Source organism: Bos indicus x Bos taurus, chromosome 10 (genome assembly GCF_003369695.1).
Source record: "Bos indicus x Bos taurus breed Angus x Brahman F1 hybrid chromosome 10, Bos_hybrid_MaternalHap_v2.0, whole genome shotgun sequence".
In the NCBI taxonomy this organism is placed as follows: Eukaryota; Metazoa; Chordata; class Mammalia; order Artiodactyla; family Bovidae; genus Bos; species Bos indicus x Bos taurus.
Window position 1 is genome coordinate 48,876,745 of NC_040085.1, and position 19,343 is coordinate 48,896,087.

General features: G+C 43.1%; 1 protein-coding gene across 7 annotated transcripts in view; it reads left to right on the plus strand.

The window, feature by feature from the left end:
- RAB27A (RAB27A, member RAS oncogene family) overlaps positions 1 to 19,343 on the plus strand; it is an 80,933-nt gene that overhangs the window by 7,024 nt on the left and 54,566 nt on the right. For 3 of the 7 annotated variants that reach the window (XM_027553954.1, XM_027553955.1, XM_027553958.1), the window contains exon 2: positions 11,663 to 11,779. The exons of 1 other annotated variant lie outside the window; for it this stretch is intronic. In XM_027553954.1, coding sequence (XP_027409755.1) covers positions 11,663 to 11,779 — 117 coding nt within the window. Of the gene's footprint in view, positions 1 to 8,942; positions 9,028 to 11,662; positions 11,780 to 13,506; positions 13,656 to 19,343 lie in introns of those variants that run through there. 3 more of the 7 variants (XM_027553956.1, XM_027553957.1, XM_027553960.1) reach the window with 3 other exon arrangements.

The window sequence follows — 19,343 nt, forward strand, 5'->3', positions numbered from 1 at the left end:
GGTGCGGTCAGGATTTCCTTTGTTTCCTGCAGTGTGATTGATTTTCATAATGAATCTCACTGTTGGAAGGGAGCAACCCCAGGGATGAGTAAAGAGGTCTAGCAGCCCTTGAAAAGATAAGGTGTCGTCCTTCCAATCAGATGCTAGAGACCAAACATGGCCAGATCAGCTGCTGGCCATTCCAGGCTGGACTTCCTTTGTCAAGGGCAAGATCAGCTCTTCATCGCCCCGCTCCACTTAGGCACAGAGGGCCGCAGAGCAGCTTGTGGTATTTCCTTGGGGGGTGACTCAGCTGTGTGTTCCAGAATTCCTGCTTCAGTGTGGAGGAACCGACTCCGCCAGGAACTAGTGGATCGGTTTTTAGTTTCTAACTTTGCCAATAATTAACTAAGTGGTATTACACTGGCGGTTCTTAATTAGGCTGTTTTCAGCTACTTCTTCCTCAAGGGGGGCATTGAGCAACATCTGGAGATGTGGCTGGTTGCCATACCTGGGGAGTTGCTGGTATTTAGTGGGCAGAGACCTGGGATGCCTCTAAACACCCCAAAGTGCACAGGACAGCCCCTCAATACAAAAAATCATCCTGCCCACCATGTCAGTGGGTCAAGGCAGAGAAACCCTGCGTTAGACATGTTGTGGAACCTCTCTGGCCTGCAGTTTCCTAAAGTCCACATTCTCTCCATCATGTAAAGTGAACTAAGCCTAACTTCACTTCTGTGGTCTTTCTAACCTCTCCCTTACCCCCAATTCTGAGTGAGTCATCAGATATGAGATAGGGCCCCGGCATCTCTATTTGTATGTATTTTATGCTGCTAAGTCGATTCAGTCGTGTCCGACTCTGTGCGACCCCATAGACAGCAGCCCACCAGGCTCCCCCATCCCTGGGATTCTCCAGGCAAGAACACTGGAGTGGCTTGCCATTTCCTACTCCAGTGCATGAAAGTGAAAAGTGAAAGTGAAGTCGCTCAGTCGTGCCGGACTCTTAGCGACCCCGTGGACTGCAGCCTACCAGGCTCCGCCATCCATGGGATTTTCCAGGCAAGAGTATTGGAGTGGGGTGCCATTGCCTTCTCCAATGTATTTTATATCTATGTGTATATATTTTACATACATCTTTGTGTATGTATTTTACATCCATGTGTATGTATTTTACATCTCCACTGGGGATTCTGATGGGCAGTTAGGATTGAGGGCCCTGCCCTTAGGGATCCCGGGCTGAGGTCCTCGCCAAGGTGCCCGGTGGGTCATGTAAGGGGAGTGGACAGTGTGGGGACAGTCTGCCAGTAGGAAGCAAGAGCCAGGCGGCAGGGCCTGGCTGCCATGTGATTGAGTGCAGGTGGAAGTCTGTCAGCAAGTCCTCAGGGAGGGCTGTGACTGAGGGCTTGGCCCCTGAATTCCTCAGAGATGGAGCCCCCAGCCCCTCAGCACAGCGGGCTCTCACATGCCCGGGAGTGTCTACTCCGCAGAGTCCCAGCTGATCACTATACGCTTGTACTAGAGGTGCCCCAGATCCCAGAGTTTCCAAAGGATATAGCAAGACTGGACAGTTTCTTCATGGAAACCCCATCTCCTGCTTAGTTTGAGCCTTTCTGGGAGATTCAAAGTCAACCGCAGAAACCCCAACCCTGAGTCAGCAGCCCCTCTTGCCACCCAGGTAAGGAAACCTCACTTGCTACACTTATAGCATCATGTAACTTAAGGTCTGGTGGGCATCTTAGAAACCAGGGAGCCCAGCCTCTCCTCCATCTGACAGATTCAGAGCTGTGCCCACGGTCACATGACAAACTGATGGCAGAGAGGGTTCCAGAAGACAAGTCTGCTGGTTCTTTCTGTGCCCCTGTGCTAATGTTTCTTAATTGTAACCAGCAGTGTCTCTCCCTTGGACTCCTGTGAGATATCACAGGAAGTGAAACAAATATATTAATGATTTTCACCTATGTTAAAGTGGTCCAGAAATGTCTGAGCATCTGCTATGGCTATGTACTAGCTGCCAGTTAAAGGCCACCATTGTTTCCTGCCTGGACTGCTGTTTTTCTGGTCTCATTCTAGCTAACCCCGCCTCCCCGTAACCCATTCCTCATGCAAAGCCAGTGATATTTTTAAAAATGTAAATCAGATCATATCCTTCTTCTGTTTGAAATTCCCCAGTCACTAACCACTGTGGTTAATGTAAGATCCAAATGTTCTAACCATGATCTGTAAGTGTCTCCATGATCTGAGCCCTGTTGGCCTCCTTGTCCTCAGCTCATCCCTGTGCCTCCTTCCTTTCTATTCCTTAAAAACGCCAAGCTCTTGCCTTCCTCAGAGCATCTGCACTTGCCCACAGTTCTTTTCTCTAGAGTCTCACTTGGGTGGTCCCTTGGCAGCAGAGTCATCCCTGATCACTCTGTTGGGAGTAGTCTTCAGTCGGCCTCCATCCTGTTACACTTTATGGTCTTCACAGGACTTCTTAATGTTTGAAATTATTTTATCTCCATGTTAGCATTATCTATCTCTTTCTGCTGATTGTTCTCTCTGTGACAGCAGGGACTTTGTTTTGTGGAATTCTGGGTACTTGTCACCTAAAATAATGCCTGGCATGTGGGAGATGCTAAGGTGATGCTGAGTGAATGATGGAGCAGGTAACTAGGAAGTTGGTGTGAGAGAAGATTGCATGGCCTGTGTTAATTCCTGTTTTTTCCTACATTGACTTTATGTTTTGTTGTTGTTTTTACACTTTTTACTATTTGTTTTTTAATTGGAGGATGATTACTTTACGGTATAGTGATGGTTTCTGCCATACATCAACATGAATCAGCCACAGGCATACACATGTCCCCTCCCTCTTAAACCTCCCTCCCACCTCCCTCCCCATCCCACCCTTCTAGGTTGTCATGGATCACCGGCTTTGGGTTCCCTGCATCACACAGCAAATCCCCACTGGCTATCTATTTTACATATGGTAATATATATGTTTCAGTACTACGCTCTCAGGTCTTCCTACCTTCTCCCTTCCCTGCTGTGACCAAATTGTTTTTAAACTTTTTATTTTGTATTGGGATATAGCTGATTAACAATGTTGTGATAGTTTCTGGTGAACACAGAAGGGAGAATGTATCCATTCTCCCCCAAACTTCCTTCCCATCCAGGCTGCCACATAACACTGAGCAGAGTCGCATGTGCTATACAGTAAGTCCTTGCTGATTATCCATTGTAAATATAGCAATGTGTACATGTCCGTCCCAAACTCGCCATCTAACCCTTCTCCCCATCCTTCCCCTGGCAACCATAAGTTCATTCTCTGAGAGTCTCTTTCTGTTTTGTAAGTTTGTTTGTATCATTTCTTTTTAGATTCCACATGTAAGGGATGTCATATATTTTCCTTCTCTGTCTGGCTTCACTGAATATGACAATCTCTAGGTCCATCCATGTTGTGGCAAATGGTATTATTTCATTCTTTTTAATGGCTGAGTAAATATTCTGTTATATTTATATGTATCACATCATCTTTACCCATTCCAATGCCCATGGATGTTTAAATTGCTCCCATGTCTTGCCTGTTGTAAACAGTGCTGCAGTGAACACTGGGGTGCATGTAACCTTTTTAATCATGTTTTTCTCCAGATATATGCTCAGGAGTGGATGCTCTGTTTTTTAATGAACCTCCCTACTGTTCTGCATACTTGCTGTACCAGTTTACACTCCCACCAACAATATAGGAGGATTCCCTTCTCTCAATACCCTCTCCAGTATTTACTGCTTGTGAATTTTTGATAACAGCCATTCTAGCAGTGTGTGGTAATATCTCATTGTAGTTTTGATTTGTTTTTCTCTAATAATTAGCAATGTTGAACATCTTTTCATGGGCCTCTTGGCCATTTGTATGTCTTCTTTGGAAGAATGTCTATTTGGGTCTTCTGCTGAGTTTTTGATTGGGTTGTTTATTTTGTGCTGTTAAGGATTGGACTTTATTTTTTAAAATTAAAACCTAAATATGAGTTTGATACATGAGAAAAATGGAAGTGTTAAGCAGACTAGTTTCTTTTCTTTTAAGACGAATGTATTCAGATCCTCTAGTATGAACTCTGTGGGAAACAAATAAAAGGACAGAGCTACTTGGTAAACACAGACTCTGGCATAGGGGCTTAGAAATCAAAAGATCCAGGCTTTAGTCCTGGAAGGGGCCTCAAAGATCACCTTGGGGATAGTTGCTCAGAACTGGCTGCCCATGAAAATCACATGTGCTGTGCTGTGCTTAGTTGCTCAGATGGGTCCGACTCTTTGCGACCCCATGGACTGCAGCCTGCCAGGCTCCTCTATCCATGGGGATTCTCTAGGCAAGAATACTGGAGTGGGTTGCTATGCTCTCCTCCAGGGGATCTTCCCAACCCACGGATTGAACCCAGGTCTCCCGTGTTGCAGGCAGATTCTTTACCATCTGAGCCACCAGGGAAGCCCAAGAATACTGGAGTGGGTAGCCTATCCCTTCTCCAGGGTATCTTTCCCACCCAGGAATCAAACTGGGGTCTCCTGCATTGCAGGTGGATTCTTTACCAGCTGAGCTACCAGGGAAGCCCCAAAATCACATAGCGAGCTTTTATTTAAAACATATGCAAAACCACATGTTTTTCAGTCTCTTCTTAGGAGATTCTAATTTGTTAGGCTTGGCTTTAGGGCTAGGGAATTCATGTTTTATCTAAAATGCTGCTGTAGCAATGGATGGTGCACCACCAGGTTTGGGAACCAGTGACTGAGCCCAACTCTGTCCCCAGGTGAGTACACTGAGGCTCAAAGAGATCAGGTGTCTCATTCAGGGGTACCCACATGAGTGGCTGGGAGATGACACTCAAGTCTCCCAGCCTTCTTTCTGCACCATTCAAAAATGTAGTGAGAAAGATTCTCAGGGACAGAGGTGGGGCTGCCTCGGAAATTGTGGGTTCATTACTTTTTTCTTTATTGACGTGTAACTAACCAGTCTGGTGTCAAACAGGAAATGCATCTAGCATTGCTGTCCTTTTTTATTACAAGGTGTCAGATCAGTTTGAGTTTAATAGAGTAATGACCAAAGTGTGGTTCCGAGACCAACACCACCATCACCACCCAAGAACTTGTTAGAAATACAGATTCTCAGTTCAGCCCAGAACTGCTGATTCTGTACTCCAGAGATGGCCCAGTGGGCTGTGTTTTCAAGCCATCCAGGAGATTCTCATGCCCAATGAAGCTTGTACTTTTTACAACCCAACCAGTGGTTAAAGCTGCTGGCCTTGGCCTTTTAGTTGGTGACTCATTAACATGGAGGCCTTAACTTAAGCTAGCCATCTGCTTTCCTTGGTAACAGTTGCTCAAAATAGGGACTTTTGTTATAAATCTTCATTAGTCTGCTACACAAGGTGGGGTGGATTAATACTTGTTGAACACCTGCTGCATGTGAAGCTGTGTGTTGGAAGCTATTACTTTTCTTATGTAATTCTCACATCATTCTCAACCAGGAATCCTGCTGTGTAGGTATTATTATCCCTATTTTACAGATTTGGAATCTGAGGCTGGTGGAGGTTAAACAAGAGTTATTTGTCCAGCTATGGTTGTGCATTTTGCTATCTGTTGTCTCCCTAGAGCAGTTGCTCTCCAACCTTTTTATGCACAATTGGGAGTCCTTTGGAAAATCTTGTCATTAATGCAGATTCCCTCACTGCCTTCCCAGAGGGCTTCATTCAGGGGCCTGATGGAACCCAGGACTTTGGATTTTCATCAGGTACTCTAGGAGATTCTGGTGCCAGTGGGCATCAGACTATACTTGGAGAAAGTTCTCTCCTGGATCCATTCACTCTTGCTTCAATAGTTGGAGCAGATGTCTCTCAGGGCTCCTCAGAGTTTATGTGGTTTGCCAGTGTTTTGTGCTCACAGACCTTGAGCAATGGATGGGGAAGAAATATGAGCATGGAGGAAGGAGCTTGGTAGCTCATATAGAGAAAGATCTTTTTTTTTTTTTTTTTTTTGACGTGTACCCACTGCTTTATTTATTTATTTTTGGCTGCACTGGGTCTTCATTGCTACACGTGGGCTTTCTCTAGTTGAAGAGCGGGGACCGCTATCTAGTTGCAGGGCATGGCTTTCATTGTAGTGGCTTCTCTTGTTGCGGAGCACAGGCTCTAGGAGCACAGGCTTCAGCAGCTGAAGCACTCAAGCTCAGTAGTTGCGACTTGCTGGCCCGTGGGCACTTGGACTCAGTAGTGCAGCTCCAGGCCTCTAGAGCACGGGCTCAGTAGTTGTGGCACACCAGGTTAGATAATGCTCCGAGGCATGTGGAATCTTCCCGAGCCAGTGTCCCTTGCATTGGCAGGTGGATTCTTATTCACTGGGCCCCCAGGGAAGCCCCCAGAGAAGGTTCTTATATGCCTGTCTGTTCCTGCTCTCTCTGCTGCCTCGGTGTTTGCAGGCCATGTTATGGCTTTGAGTAACTTGTGATCCTTTCAGTTATCTACCCCAAAATTGTGCAACTTTTCATGTAACAACTTCACTCATGTGTTGGTGAACTGCCCCAAAGTGAGCCATTTCCTCCAGGCTGAAATAAGTATCTGTCGAGTACTGAGTTGCTTTGGCTTTTGAGGCAAGAAATGGCATTTCATCTGTTTGATGATGCTATCTCTTATTTTTCAGTCATAGAATGGACATATTTAGTGAATAAATTGTCAATCCATCAGGAGACAATGACTTGGTGCCATTATGAAGGGAAAAAGTGAGATGCAAATTTAAAAATAATTTCAGGTATGATGCCTGATGTCTTTTTTCTTGTGTGAGTTGGAATGCTGATTTCTCCTCCAGAAGTTTACCTAAGTACCCCAGGATCTTCATAGTGAAAACAATGCATATATCCAGAGCTGGTGGAAACCTCTCAGGCTTTTGCCCAGTGGATAAGTCAGCATTGGTGAAATATTACATTTCTTTAATAAGGCCTAGTCCCTGAAACAAATTATTAGGAAAAGATTGGAAGGAAATTTGGGAAAGCAAACATTTCAGCTTCCTGGAATCCACTGTGTATAAGGTAAATTATTTTTCTGGTAAGAAAATAATCAAGGTATCGGTTAAGTTTCTAAGGATAATTTATTTTGCTGCTGATATCAGAATTGGAAATACCAATAGGTAACTGAGTACAGTAGCTAGAGCTACCATTTATTGCAAGCTTACTGTGTGTCAAGAGTCATATGAACATTCTCTCATTTACTCTTCAATAGACTGTCAAAGTAAATATTATCCTTCATTTTACAGCTGATGAAACAGTCTCAAAAGGATTGTGTAATTGGACCAGTGTTGAAACTGGGGTTTCCAGGTATGCAGGGCTTTGCTAAAGAGCAGGCCCGGGTAAACTAGGATAGTTAGTTAGCCTGAATGTCACCCAGCTCACTGACCTACAGCTGATGGCTAGGAAGTAAGCCCAAAGGATTCTCAATTGTCTGATAGATGGTACATATATGGAAGTGTGCTGATTCGCCTCACAGAGAGGCCTTCCCAACACTTCGTGGTACATATTTTTCTCCATTGCATACATAATTCTGATCTTGGTTATTTGGTTTCCAGATGCCTTGTCAGTTAGAAGCTGCGCATTGGTGGGGGGAGGAGTGACCCTGGAAAGGCCCTCTGATTACTGTGAGTAGGGACAGCTGGCCGACTGACAGAGAAGGTGAAGGCAGGGAAAATGAAACATAAACTAATAAAAGACAAAATCAATACAGTGTCAGGAGGCTTTAATATAGTGGCAAACATACCTTAAAAGAGAGCAGCTATTATTGAACATGTACTAGGTGCCGAACACAGTTTTAAGCACTTTATAGTATAACATGACTCATTTTTACAAAATAATCCTATTGTTCCACCAATGAGGAAACTGAGGCACAGAGAGGTTAGGTAACTTGGTGAAGGTCACACAGCCAGTGAGTAGTAAAGCTGGGATTCAGATCCAGGCAGCCTGAGTCCAGGCCCCAGGTCCTCAGCATCCTGTTTCCATGTAGGCCTTAGATCCTGAGAGAGTAGCGCACATTAGTGGTGTTTATTGTGATGGCCGGAATATCCAAAGGGGGGAAAATAAAACTGTAAGGTTGGGCATTACATGTCTTTTTGTATTAATTAATTAAAAAATTTTATCAGGGCATAGTTCTGCAAGGACTGCTAGTAGAAGCTATCAGAATCTCCGCCCGCGGCTCATTTCCTGCTCCCCAGAGTCAACTGCTTTCAGTTCTTGCAGTGAGTTGACACTTGCTGGTGGTTGTGTCCTGTCTCTAATGACATACTTGTACTTCTGTACGATTGGTTTTCAGTTTAGGCATCTTCTACTGATGCCTTACTATGGAAAAAGAAAATTTTAGTGTGTTTTTCCACCCACCCCAACCACACGCGCATAAGATTTCCATCTCCTCCTTCTCCCAGCAGTTACATTACAGTTGTAGCTAGCTCAGTATGTCATGGGCTTCTATTTGTGTTTAGGCTTCCCTTCTGGGTTGGGCAGTCTCCTGAGAAGATGACTTGAACCGCTTGCCTGTGGAGTAAGCCTGCCTTTTGGAGGTCCAGCATGGAGGTGTGGGGTGGAGGTGTCTTCATATTTATTAATACTGTGCAACTCCTCCCCTGCCTCCACTGAACTTGGTATGACTCAGAGACCCGCTGCGAGTTTGATTCTTGGAGTTTTACTCTCTCCGGAGAATAGACGTTCGACTTCTTTTGGAGCTAGAGGAATCACAAGGCTGGCAACGCTGGGGTTTGGGGTGTAAACATTCTTCCATTATTTTAGCCTCACTTTATGCTCTCCCCTCCCCCAAAGGTACTGGGGCTCTGACTGCCTAAGCCCTTTCTGGAGATTCTGTGATGAGTTGCTCCTTGTGTTTCTCTACTGGCAGATAAGGAGTCTGGTTTCCTGAGTTTGCTAATCACGTTCATCTACTTTTTTTTTTTTTTCTTATTTTTTTTCCCAGCACATCACTGCATATATATTTAAACCAATCCATCTTTCAGGAAACAGAAGCACCACACAGCGTGCAGTTAGCAAAGGTAACTTCTGTAAGTCAATATAAAATGTTACAGTTTAAAGCTCTTATATTTATTTTTAAAATTTTTATTGGAGTGTAGTTGCTTTATAAGGCATTTAGTCATAGAACTAAATGTATTTAGTGTGCTATCTTTATCCTGAAGCCTGAAAGGCACTGGACAAAGCTTTCAATGCAAAGGGGTCATAAAAAGGCGGTGTTGCACGAAGGGGAAGACTGATACAGTTCTATGAAAAAGGGGGTTGTCGAAGTTTTACTTGCTACTCATAGTGTAGTTCTAGGACTAGGAACATCACTGTTACCTGGGTATCACTTGGGTGCTATTTAGAAATGCAGAAATCCTGGGCTCTACCTGGGCCTGTTGAATCAGAATTAGCATTTTAACAAAAAATCCCTGGGAGACTCCTAGGGATTGAAGATTGAGAAGTGCTAATATCAAACTTTCCTCAACTTCTACTGTAATTTCGAATAAACTAACTGTAATGAATTTTCATGTGGGATTTACACATTTTGGTACTTTCCCTTACTAAATCACTCTCCAAATTCTAGAGCAGTGGTCCCCAACCTTTTTGGTATTAGGTACAGGTTTGGTGGAAGACTCTTCTTCCATGAAGTGGGGCGGGGGAGGGAAATGGCTTCAGGGTGAGTCAAGCATGTCACATTTATTGTGCATTTTATTTCTAATCTGATGCTGTTGCTGATCTGACAGGAGGTATTGGTCTGTGGCCCAGAGGTTGTCTTTTACCAGATGATGTCAGACTGGTTCTGTTCAGGCTTTTTCAGTTGCTCACAGTTCTGCAGGTTGGTGAGAGGCTTTAGATTGCATCAGTGGAGTCTTCAGTCACGCTTGGAGTGGTCAGATGAGAGAGTGGCTGCCCCGTGAGGTAAAGGATACATCATTCGTTTTTATGCCCAACATCTACCCAGTGAAAGGCCTGTGTTTAACTAGAGACTTGTGGCATGAGTGAGTCAAAAAAGACACAGTTCCTGTCTTTGAGGTATGTACCAACCAGCAAGGAATCAACTGGATAATTATCATACAGGGTTGACCTGCCCTAGGAAAGAGGGAGCACAGAGAAGGGGCATCTGAGGCAGCATTCCTGGCAGAGGGAACCAAAGGGCTAAGTCTCTCGGTGAACAGAGCCTGTGGGTTTAGAGCAGGTGCGCTCAGGTGAGTGTATCAAAGTCACCTGGTGGCCTTGTTAAACCATAGACTTCTGCCCTCATCCTTAGAACTTCTGACTCTGTAGGCTTGGGGTGGGCCCATGAATGTGCATTTCTAACAGCTTCCAAAATGATGCTGATGACACTGCTTTTTCATTTTGAAAATCACTGGTTTTAGAGAATTCCAACTAGCTCTGGTGGCTGGAGTCAGGAGGCTGGGAACAGTAGATGACAGGGAAGGCAGAGGCCTAGGGAGTGGGCATGTTACTGAGAAGATTGTGGGGAGCCACTGACTAGTTTTACAGAGGAGAGTGATGGACACCTACTTACCTTGTGGAAAGATCAGTTTGGGTGCAGTGTGGAGGATGGGTCAGTGGAGAGACCAGGTTGGGGGCCAGAAAATCAAATGTGTGGTTGACTATAGCCATCCAGATGAGAAATGCTAAACACTTGGAATAAAGACTAGAGGAGGAAAGATTCCAGTGGTCAATGGAAGTGGGAGGGGAGGGAGGGAGGAGTCATTGAAGACCATCAGATGTCAGGCTGGCTGTGCTTTGGGATTGTGTTACTCAAGACACAGGAGGAGGAGTGGGTGTGAAGCAGGGTCTACAGAGAAGAGCTCAGGAGGTAAGTGGAGGGCCGGACATGTTGAATTTAAGATGCCAACAAGGTATTTGGGTGGACTGCCAGGCAGAGAGTTTTCCTTGTGGGTCTGGAGGCCAGAGTGAAATGTGTGGGAAGTCCCTTCACTTCCTCAACTTACACTGATCTCCTGTATGTAGTGTTTGCTTGAATCAGGCCTTGTAAATACAAGAAAGCAATATTAATAAAATATTGCTAATTGTAAATAAAGAAGCAATATTAATGTAAGAGTTTCCCCAGTGGCTCAGTGGTTTAAAAAAAAAATCTGTCTGCAATGCAGGAGACGTGGCAGGAGCCATGAGTTCAATCCCTGGGTTGGAAAGATTCCCCCTGGAGGAAGAAATGGATATCCACTCCAGTATCTTTGCCTAGAAAATCTCATGGACGGAAGAGCCTGGCGGGCTACAGTCCATGGGGTCTGAAAGAATTGGACATGACTGAGCAACTAAACACTCATACACAATATTAATATAACCCTTAAGGACCTTTAGAACGCAATACTTTTAATATGTTTTATCAAGAAAACAAATATTCTACTTGTTTGGTTGGGGGGAAAAGAAAAAGTTGAAATGTAAGTCTTCTAACACTGGAAGAGGTTAATACAGCTGCCTTTTGTCTGAGAGACCAGGAGATTGGGTTTTAGTAAAAGCTTGAAAGGGGCAAAATCACTTGACTGGTTTGTGGGCCATATGACAAACAGCTGAGACTAATTAGCTGGATTGTGGGTTTTTCCAGAGATGACTGATTTTGAAAGTTGATGAAGCGAACTGCTTTTCAAAAGACTCTTTTGAAAAACTTTTGTAAGTAGACTGTTCTGATTTTAACCTTTCTCTTTGTAATAGCCAACAATATCTTTTTAGAAGAGGACATGTGATTACAAGTTGCCTAATTGTTGAAGTGTTGGAAACTCCAGTCTCTAAAGTTTTGGGAAAATCAACCAGGATTTATACTTTGTCAAGGTATGGTTATGCCTTTTTTTTTTTTTTGGTGGTGGTGGGGAGGTAGAGGCTTCGAGTGCTAAGGTGCCAGTTTTCAGGTACTTAAAATAGTGCAATTTAACATAAAACACCACTGCACACATTAATTTTTTTCAAACAAAGACTTCAAGATGTCTGCTAAATTTCTTATGTTTAGTTTGAAAAGTGCATTTTCAGTTACCAGAGAGTGGGTACGAATACTGACTGCTTTCTTCCTTTCCTTTCTGTACTTTAACAAAGTAACAGAGGCTTTTATTCTCAGGTAATATGTGGAATAAGAGAGCTGATTACGGAATTGAATAGCTCTAAGAGTCCTGCTCATCTTTTGAGCATTTTATCCACAAAAATTCAATTGGGATTTTGTTTTTAATGCTGTTGATAGCTCTGTGCTCTGTATGGTAAGTTACTTCAGTTGTGTCTGACTCTTTGTGACTCTATGGATTGTAGCCCACCAGGCTCCTCTTTCCATGGGATTTTCCAGGCAAGAATACTGGAGTGGGTTGTCATTTCCTCCTCCAGGGGATCTTCCCGACTCAGGGATTGAACCTGCACCTCCTGAGCTGGCAGGCAGGTTCTTTACCACTAGCGCCACCTGGGAAGCCCTAATAGCTTCCCAGCTGATAGTTCTAGTGGAGATTATGTGAGTCTGTGTTTTAGTGTAAGGTGTGTTTCTTCTGTCACTTAAATTTGTCTTCTAATTATTACTCCAGTACATCATTTTGTTTTCTTGGTCACAAGTTCATGCTTTCACCTAGGAGTGAACCCAAAGTCTCTTTAGAAATCAGATGAGAAAGAGCCTTGATCAAAAGCTGACAATCTCTGTTGAGATTCTTGGATTTTAAGTACCAAAAAAAAAAAAAAGACTGAGAGGATTTCATCCACAGAATGTCCAGTTTGTACCTAATACATCCCGAAGGAGATTGCTCCCACCTTGGCTAGTCTGTCTCTTACCACGTTCTCTTTATTCTTTTCAGACACACTGTTCAGTGACCCAGCAGCCATTAGAATACAAACAACATTTTTCCTTCTTTCTTGCTGCTGCTGCTGCCGCCCACAAGACAGGAACTGCAGCAGAAAGAGAGTGCTGATGAAACATTGCCAGCCAGCAGGGTGGCACCATGGCAACCAGAACCTGCCCATGTCTGGCAGGGCTGGGAGCCCAGGGCTGCCTCTGCTGCCGTTTCAGCATCTGCCCTGTCCGGTCTCTCAGAACCTGAGTGCTCACAGAGGACATGCTGCACACTTTGCTCTGTTTCTCTTTTCTCTTTTGCTACTATTCCCTTCTTCCTCCCTGTGCACTTGGTTGATTTATAGTTAGAGCCAGGGTGCACCACATGTGATAGCTGCTGGAACAGGCCCATTAAAAACAAAAGCTGATTTCTGCAGAAGCCATCCTTGTTTAGAGCTGTCCTTGCAAGAGGGCACCTTCCTGCTTTTTTTGGCATTCCCGTTGTTGCTGGCGTGGCTGGGGCCCTGCCCCCTTGGCAGAGCAGAGGCCGGGTTCAGTGGGGGTTGGAGGGTAGGGAGGTGGTTATGAGATGCTGCTTGGGAGGAGAGCTTGCTTTGCTGCTGTTTTTCTGAAGGCAGGAGCCACTTTGCTCAAACACAGATGCAAATTGCCCAAGAGCTGAGAGCGGTCGATTTTTTTTTTTTTTTTTTTGCCTGTTTTCTTGCTTTTGCCCATTTCATTTTCTATTAGGCTTTTCCTCTCCCTGATGTAACCTGTAAGGGGATCCTTTAGCTCCAAGTGCTGGATTTATCACACTGTAAATGTTAAGTGGATCCTCTGTTTTCACAAGAAGGAGAAAGCCCAGACAGCTTTAAGCTGATACCACTCTGCCGTGGCAACTGATGCAGGGTATGTACTATTGTTTGAAAAATCTTTCTAGTGTCATTTTTGGATCTCTCTTGCTGAGCCTTACATTTTGGCCCTCTTCCTCCTAAAATGCCTTCTCTCTCGCATGGCCTCAGGAAATCAACTTGGTTGATGAATCTAAAATCCATCTTGTTAACCCTTATTTTTGTTTCGAGCCCTAATATTCTGTTTTCAGAGTGCCAATTAAACACATTTCCCTGGATATCCCTGTGACATGAGGGACATGTAATTGGTCATATTCCATACAGGATTACATAGTAGTTGAGAGTGTGTCTGGGTTCAAACCTTGGCTTTGCCTTTTATTGACTGTGTGACCTTGGAGAACTTACTTAACCTTTGTGAGTCAGTTTTCTTATCTGTAAATTAGAGAGTTCATAGGGTTGTTGTGAGGCTCTAGTGAGTTAATGTATTAAAGGGCTTAGAAAAGTACTCAGTATTTGTTATAATCATCTCAAACCAGCTTTTCCTCTCTTGCTTGTGTGCTTGTGTGTGGGTGCTCAATTGTGTCTGACTCTCTGTGACCTCATGGACTGTAGCCCACCAGACTCCTCTGTCCATGGGATTTTCCAGGCAAGATTACCGGAGTGGGTTGCCATTTCCTCTGCCAGGGGATCTTCCCAACCCAGGGATCGAACCTGCATCTCCTGCATTGGCAGGTAGATTCTTTACCACTAAGTCACCTGGGAAGCCCTTTCCTCTCTTAGTTAATGATAGTATCTTCCATTCAGTTAATAAACTGAAAGTTTTTATTATCTTTAACTCCTGTACCAGTCAGTTAAGGAGCTATACTGATTTTCTACCTCCTAAATCTATCTTGAATTAATCCCTTTCTCTGGATCCCACTGTCACCAACACAAGTCACTCACCATCTCTCAGCATAGCTTCCTGGTCCTCTGTGTATCCCCAGAAAGATCACTTTCAGGCACAGACCTCGTGTTCCTCTCCTTCATGAAAGCCTGCAGTGACTTTCCATTGCCCAGAGGATAACACACAGACTTTCTAGTGTCATGTAAGAGTCCTTTCAGGCCCAGGTCCCAAACCCTGTCCCATCTTTTCAGCCTGTCTGGACACCTCCTCTCCCATCCCGGTATAGTCCACTAATGGCGTGCATCTGCCGAGGTTCCCTAAATGCATCACAACCTTTTCCCTCTTAGACCTTTGCAAATATAGATGCTCTTCCCTGCCTCCCACCCTCCCAGTCTGTTACGTGTTCCCTTCTCACGGCTCCAAGCCTTGTCTGTGTTTTGTACTTCAGATGTCAGACAGCCCTTACGTAGTTCCATCAAAACTCAGTTACACCTTTCAGATTGGCATCGATAATATTTTTGTTGAAGGTTTCTGTTATCTTTAAAGGATAAGGCTCATCTGACCTGTGAGGTAAAGTTCTTTACCACGTCATCTGTGAACCGTGTAATTTTGTTCTTTCCCATTTGTCACTTATCCCTCTGCGTGCTGATACAAGTCCGTGGCTGGGGTACCCCTCTGTGAGGTGACTTGGTGGGCTCCCCCCTGCCCTGGCCCCCTCTGCCCCAGGTCTCCCAGCTGCCCGGTCCTGTGTGCATATTTCTGTTACGGGTCTCGTCCCACTGCATCTTCATTGCTCATGTTCACGTGCAGCACTCCTATTAGACTTGCTTTGCTGTAGCCTCCTTCTAGGTGCGTGGCATAGTGACACGTGCAGGGGCTGTTCTCAGTGCTCACTTGGTACGTGCATGACTGAGCTGATGTGCTCATCAGCTACCACCTGCATTTCTGTCATTCATCCTAGCTTCTCTCTCCTCAGTGTCTTCAGGCTTTGCTGGTATATCTTTAGATCGTTGGTATAGGACAGTCCACTTGTCAGATTTCATTTAAAATTATTAACAACTTTTGGATTGACATTTGTATATCATTTTGCATTTAGTTTCAGTTATACTTAAGGACATTGGGTTTATGTATAATTCTTGGAAAGTGTGCTGGCAATGGCCCTGCAGCTCTTTGGAGTCAGGTATAAACTACAATTCTGTATATTCTTGTGATTTTTAATTTACTTTTCTTAGGACAAAGAACTTGAAGTTTGTTTGAGAGCTGCTTGTTGATTTCTCTTTCTTTTAATTGCCCTTTTTCATTTCTAGATCATGCCTCATCTAACAATATTGGTAAAATAGCTGTATTTTATAGAGTTAAATACAGACTTTAGTATAATTGTATAGACCAATTGAAAAAAAAATCTTGGAAAAAAGTTTTTTCAAAAATTCATCATAAATAATTAGCCAGAGTATAGAAATGTAGCTTCAGCTGCTTTAATTTTAAAATGAAGACATCACTTTTTAAAAAGTGGTACGGTCACATTAAAAATGTTATTGGTTTATAGTTGATTTACAATTTTGTGTTAGTTGCAGGTGTACAGCAGAGTGATTCAGTTATACATACATCTGCTCTTTTTCAGATTCTTTTCTCATATTGATTATCACAGAATATTGAGTAGAGTTCCCTGTGCTACACAGTAGGTCCTTGTTGGTTATCTCTCTTGTATATATAGTAGTATGTGTTTGTTAATCTCAAGTTCCTGATTTATCCTCCATCCCCCACCTTTCCCCTTTGGTCACCATGTTTGTTTTCAGTATCTGTAAGTCTCTTTCTGTTTTGTACATAAGTTGATTTTTATCATTTTTAAAAATCAGATTCCACATATGAGTGATATAATATATTTGTCTTTCTCTGTCTGACTTACTCCACTTAGTATGATAATCTCTAGGTCCATCCATGTTGCTACAAATGGCGTTATTTTGTTCTTTTTTAATGGCTGAGTAATACTCTGTTGTATGTTTCTACCACATCTTTACTCATTCCTCTGGTGATGGACACTTAGGTTGCTTCCATGTCCTGGCTACTGTAAATAGTGCTGCACTGAATATAGGGATGCATTTATCATTTCGAATTATGATTTTTCTCCAGATAGATGCCCAGGAGTGGGATTGCTGAGTCATGTGGTAGTTCTGTTTTTAGTTTTTAAGGAACCTCCATACTGTTCTCCATAGTGGCTGCACCAATTTACATTCCCACCAACAGTGTAGCAGGGTTCCTTTTCTCCACACTCTCTCCAGCATTTATTATTTGTAGATTTTTTTTTGATAGATAATGACGGTTCTGACTGGTGTGAGATAATAACTCACTGTAGTTTTTGATTTGTATTTCTCTGATAATTAGTGATGTTGAGCACCTTTTTATGTGCTTTTTGGCCATGTGTATGAAGGTCAGGTGGAGAAGGAAATGGCAACCCATTCCAGTATTCTTGCCTAGAAACTCCTGTGGACAGAGGAGCCTGGTGGGCTGCTGTCCATGGGGTCACACAGAGTCGGACACGACTGAAGTGCTTTAGCATGCATGTGTGCATTGGAGAAGGAAATGGCAACCCATTCCAGTATTCTTGCCTGGAGAATCCCAGGGACAGGGGAGCCTGGTGGGCTGCTGTCTGTGGGGTCGCACAGAGTCATACACGACTGAAGCAACTTAGCAGCAGCAGCAGCATGAAGGTCAGGGGCTTCTCTGGTGACTTAGCGGTAAAGAATCTGCCTACAGTGTAGGAGATGCAGGAGCCATGGGTTCGATCCCTGGACTGGGAAGATCCCCTTGTGAAGGAAATGGGAACCCACTCCAGTATTCTTGCCTGGAAAATCCCATGGACAGAGGAGCCTGGCAGGCTACAGTCTGTGGGGTCGCAAAAGTCGGATACAACTGAGCAACTAAACCACCACATGAAGATCACAGTTTTTGACTAGCAGAGGGAGATGGCAGATTGGGTGGGGTCTAGTGCATACCAAGAGATTTATGATAAGGCAAGAAAGATGAGGAACCTGTTTCATATTCACTGTCACAGCCATTTCTCCAAGTATCTGGGGAATACATTGACTTTTTTTTTAAGCTATAACCTTTTGGTGAGTCACACAGTTGTGTGTGTGGGAGGCAATGAGGTGGGACAAGGGGGAGAGTATGGATGAGGGTCTTTGGATCTTTTAGCTTTTCTGTTCTCTCCTGTTCTACACTTTAGAGTGCTTGCCTCCCAGGGAATCCCAGCTTTAATGTACTCTGTAGGACTGCATATTACTTCGAGAACTTATCCATTTCCAGACACCAAACCTTTTGTGTGTTTTCTCTCAGAACTCACCTCCCCCATATCTAGATTAGGTGTTAATCTCATGTGCTCCTTTTTTTATGCCGGCCATAGGTACTAACCATGCTTGGCGTTTTGCTTCAGTGGTCAATATTGTCCGTTAGATGGTAAATTTGGTGGGGGAGATGCAGATGCTGTATCTGTCTTATTTGCATCTCTGTCACCTTGCACAGTGATGGGTGTGGGCACTCAACTGTTAAATGAATGAACAAAACAAACATGTGATCACCTTTTACTAAGACAGAACTTGTCCAGTCTTTTGTAGACATATAACTTCCCTTTGATGCAGCATTCCATGAACTAGATTTGTTCCTCCTGCTTTAAACAAAAGGGAATAGCTACATTTTCCCCTCTGTCTTCAGATTGTACAAATTAGATGATCATCATGGCTGGTCTGGTTTAGGTTTGGAACCAAGGTTTTGAGGCATGAACTGGCTCCTTTGGCTGATTGTGCTGAATTGCAAAATATATATAAGCTTCACTTTTTATCTCTCTTAAGATGCTTACCATTTTTTAAATGTGTTACTCTCAATGCTTAGTGTTATTAATGGGGTGTGTGTGTGCTTGAACCCCAGTACTTAAAAGTCCAACATAGTATTGAAAAGAAAATTCAAAAGCTAGCTAATGATTTTCTGATGTTACTCTAGGTAATAAAAGACTATTACAGTTGAAATAACTTTCTGTGATAATTACTTCTGTCTCTAAGTGACTGCATCTTGAGCGACCCTTTTTCTTTTGGCCCCAAACTAGAGCAACTTATGTAAAATGTGATGTGTTATATTTGAAGGTTGGTTTTTCATGGGGTCGCAAAGAGTCAGACACGACTGAGCGACTGAACTGAACTGAACTGAACTTTGAGTAAATCATCTCAATTACATGGAACTTAATAGACAATTCATTTTTTATTCATCCAAATATTTATTAATGACTCTGAGAATTATAGTGTCCTTTCCTCAAGAATGGACTTGGAAGAAGCAATGAGTTTGAAAGAGAAGTCCTGGGTACACATTATCAATAAGAAGAAGTTAGGAAAGTTAGAAAACTAAAAGTAAAGAAAAATAAAGATCAAAGGCAGAATAATTGTAAAAGCTTGTAAATTAACAAATTAAAGGAGAAAAAACTCACATATTTTTCTCAATAGATTTAGAAGCAAAATTTGATAAAATTGATGTACATCTGTAATACTTATTCTTAGAAAACGAGGAATAGGTGGAGTACTTCCTTATCCTGATAAGAGTGTTTACCAAAAACCTACAGCAAATGTTATTCTTAACAGTGAAACATTAGAATCAAGATGTTTATTCAGTACTTTTGGAGGTCCTAACTAGCACAGTAAGAGAAGGAATATAAACAAAATGTATAAAGATTAGAAAAGAAAAAAAAAGATGTATTTATTTTCAGCTATGTATAACAAATCATTAGAATAGTGTGACTAATAAATAGATGGTAATATACATGTAAGTATATATATTTAAAAGATATCACTTATAATAGTAACAAAAATATAAAGCATCAGT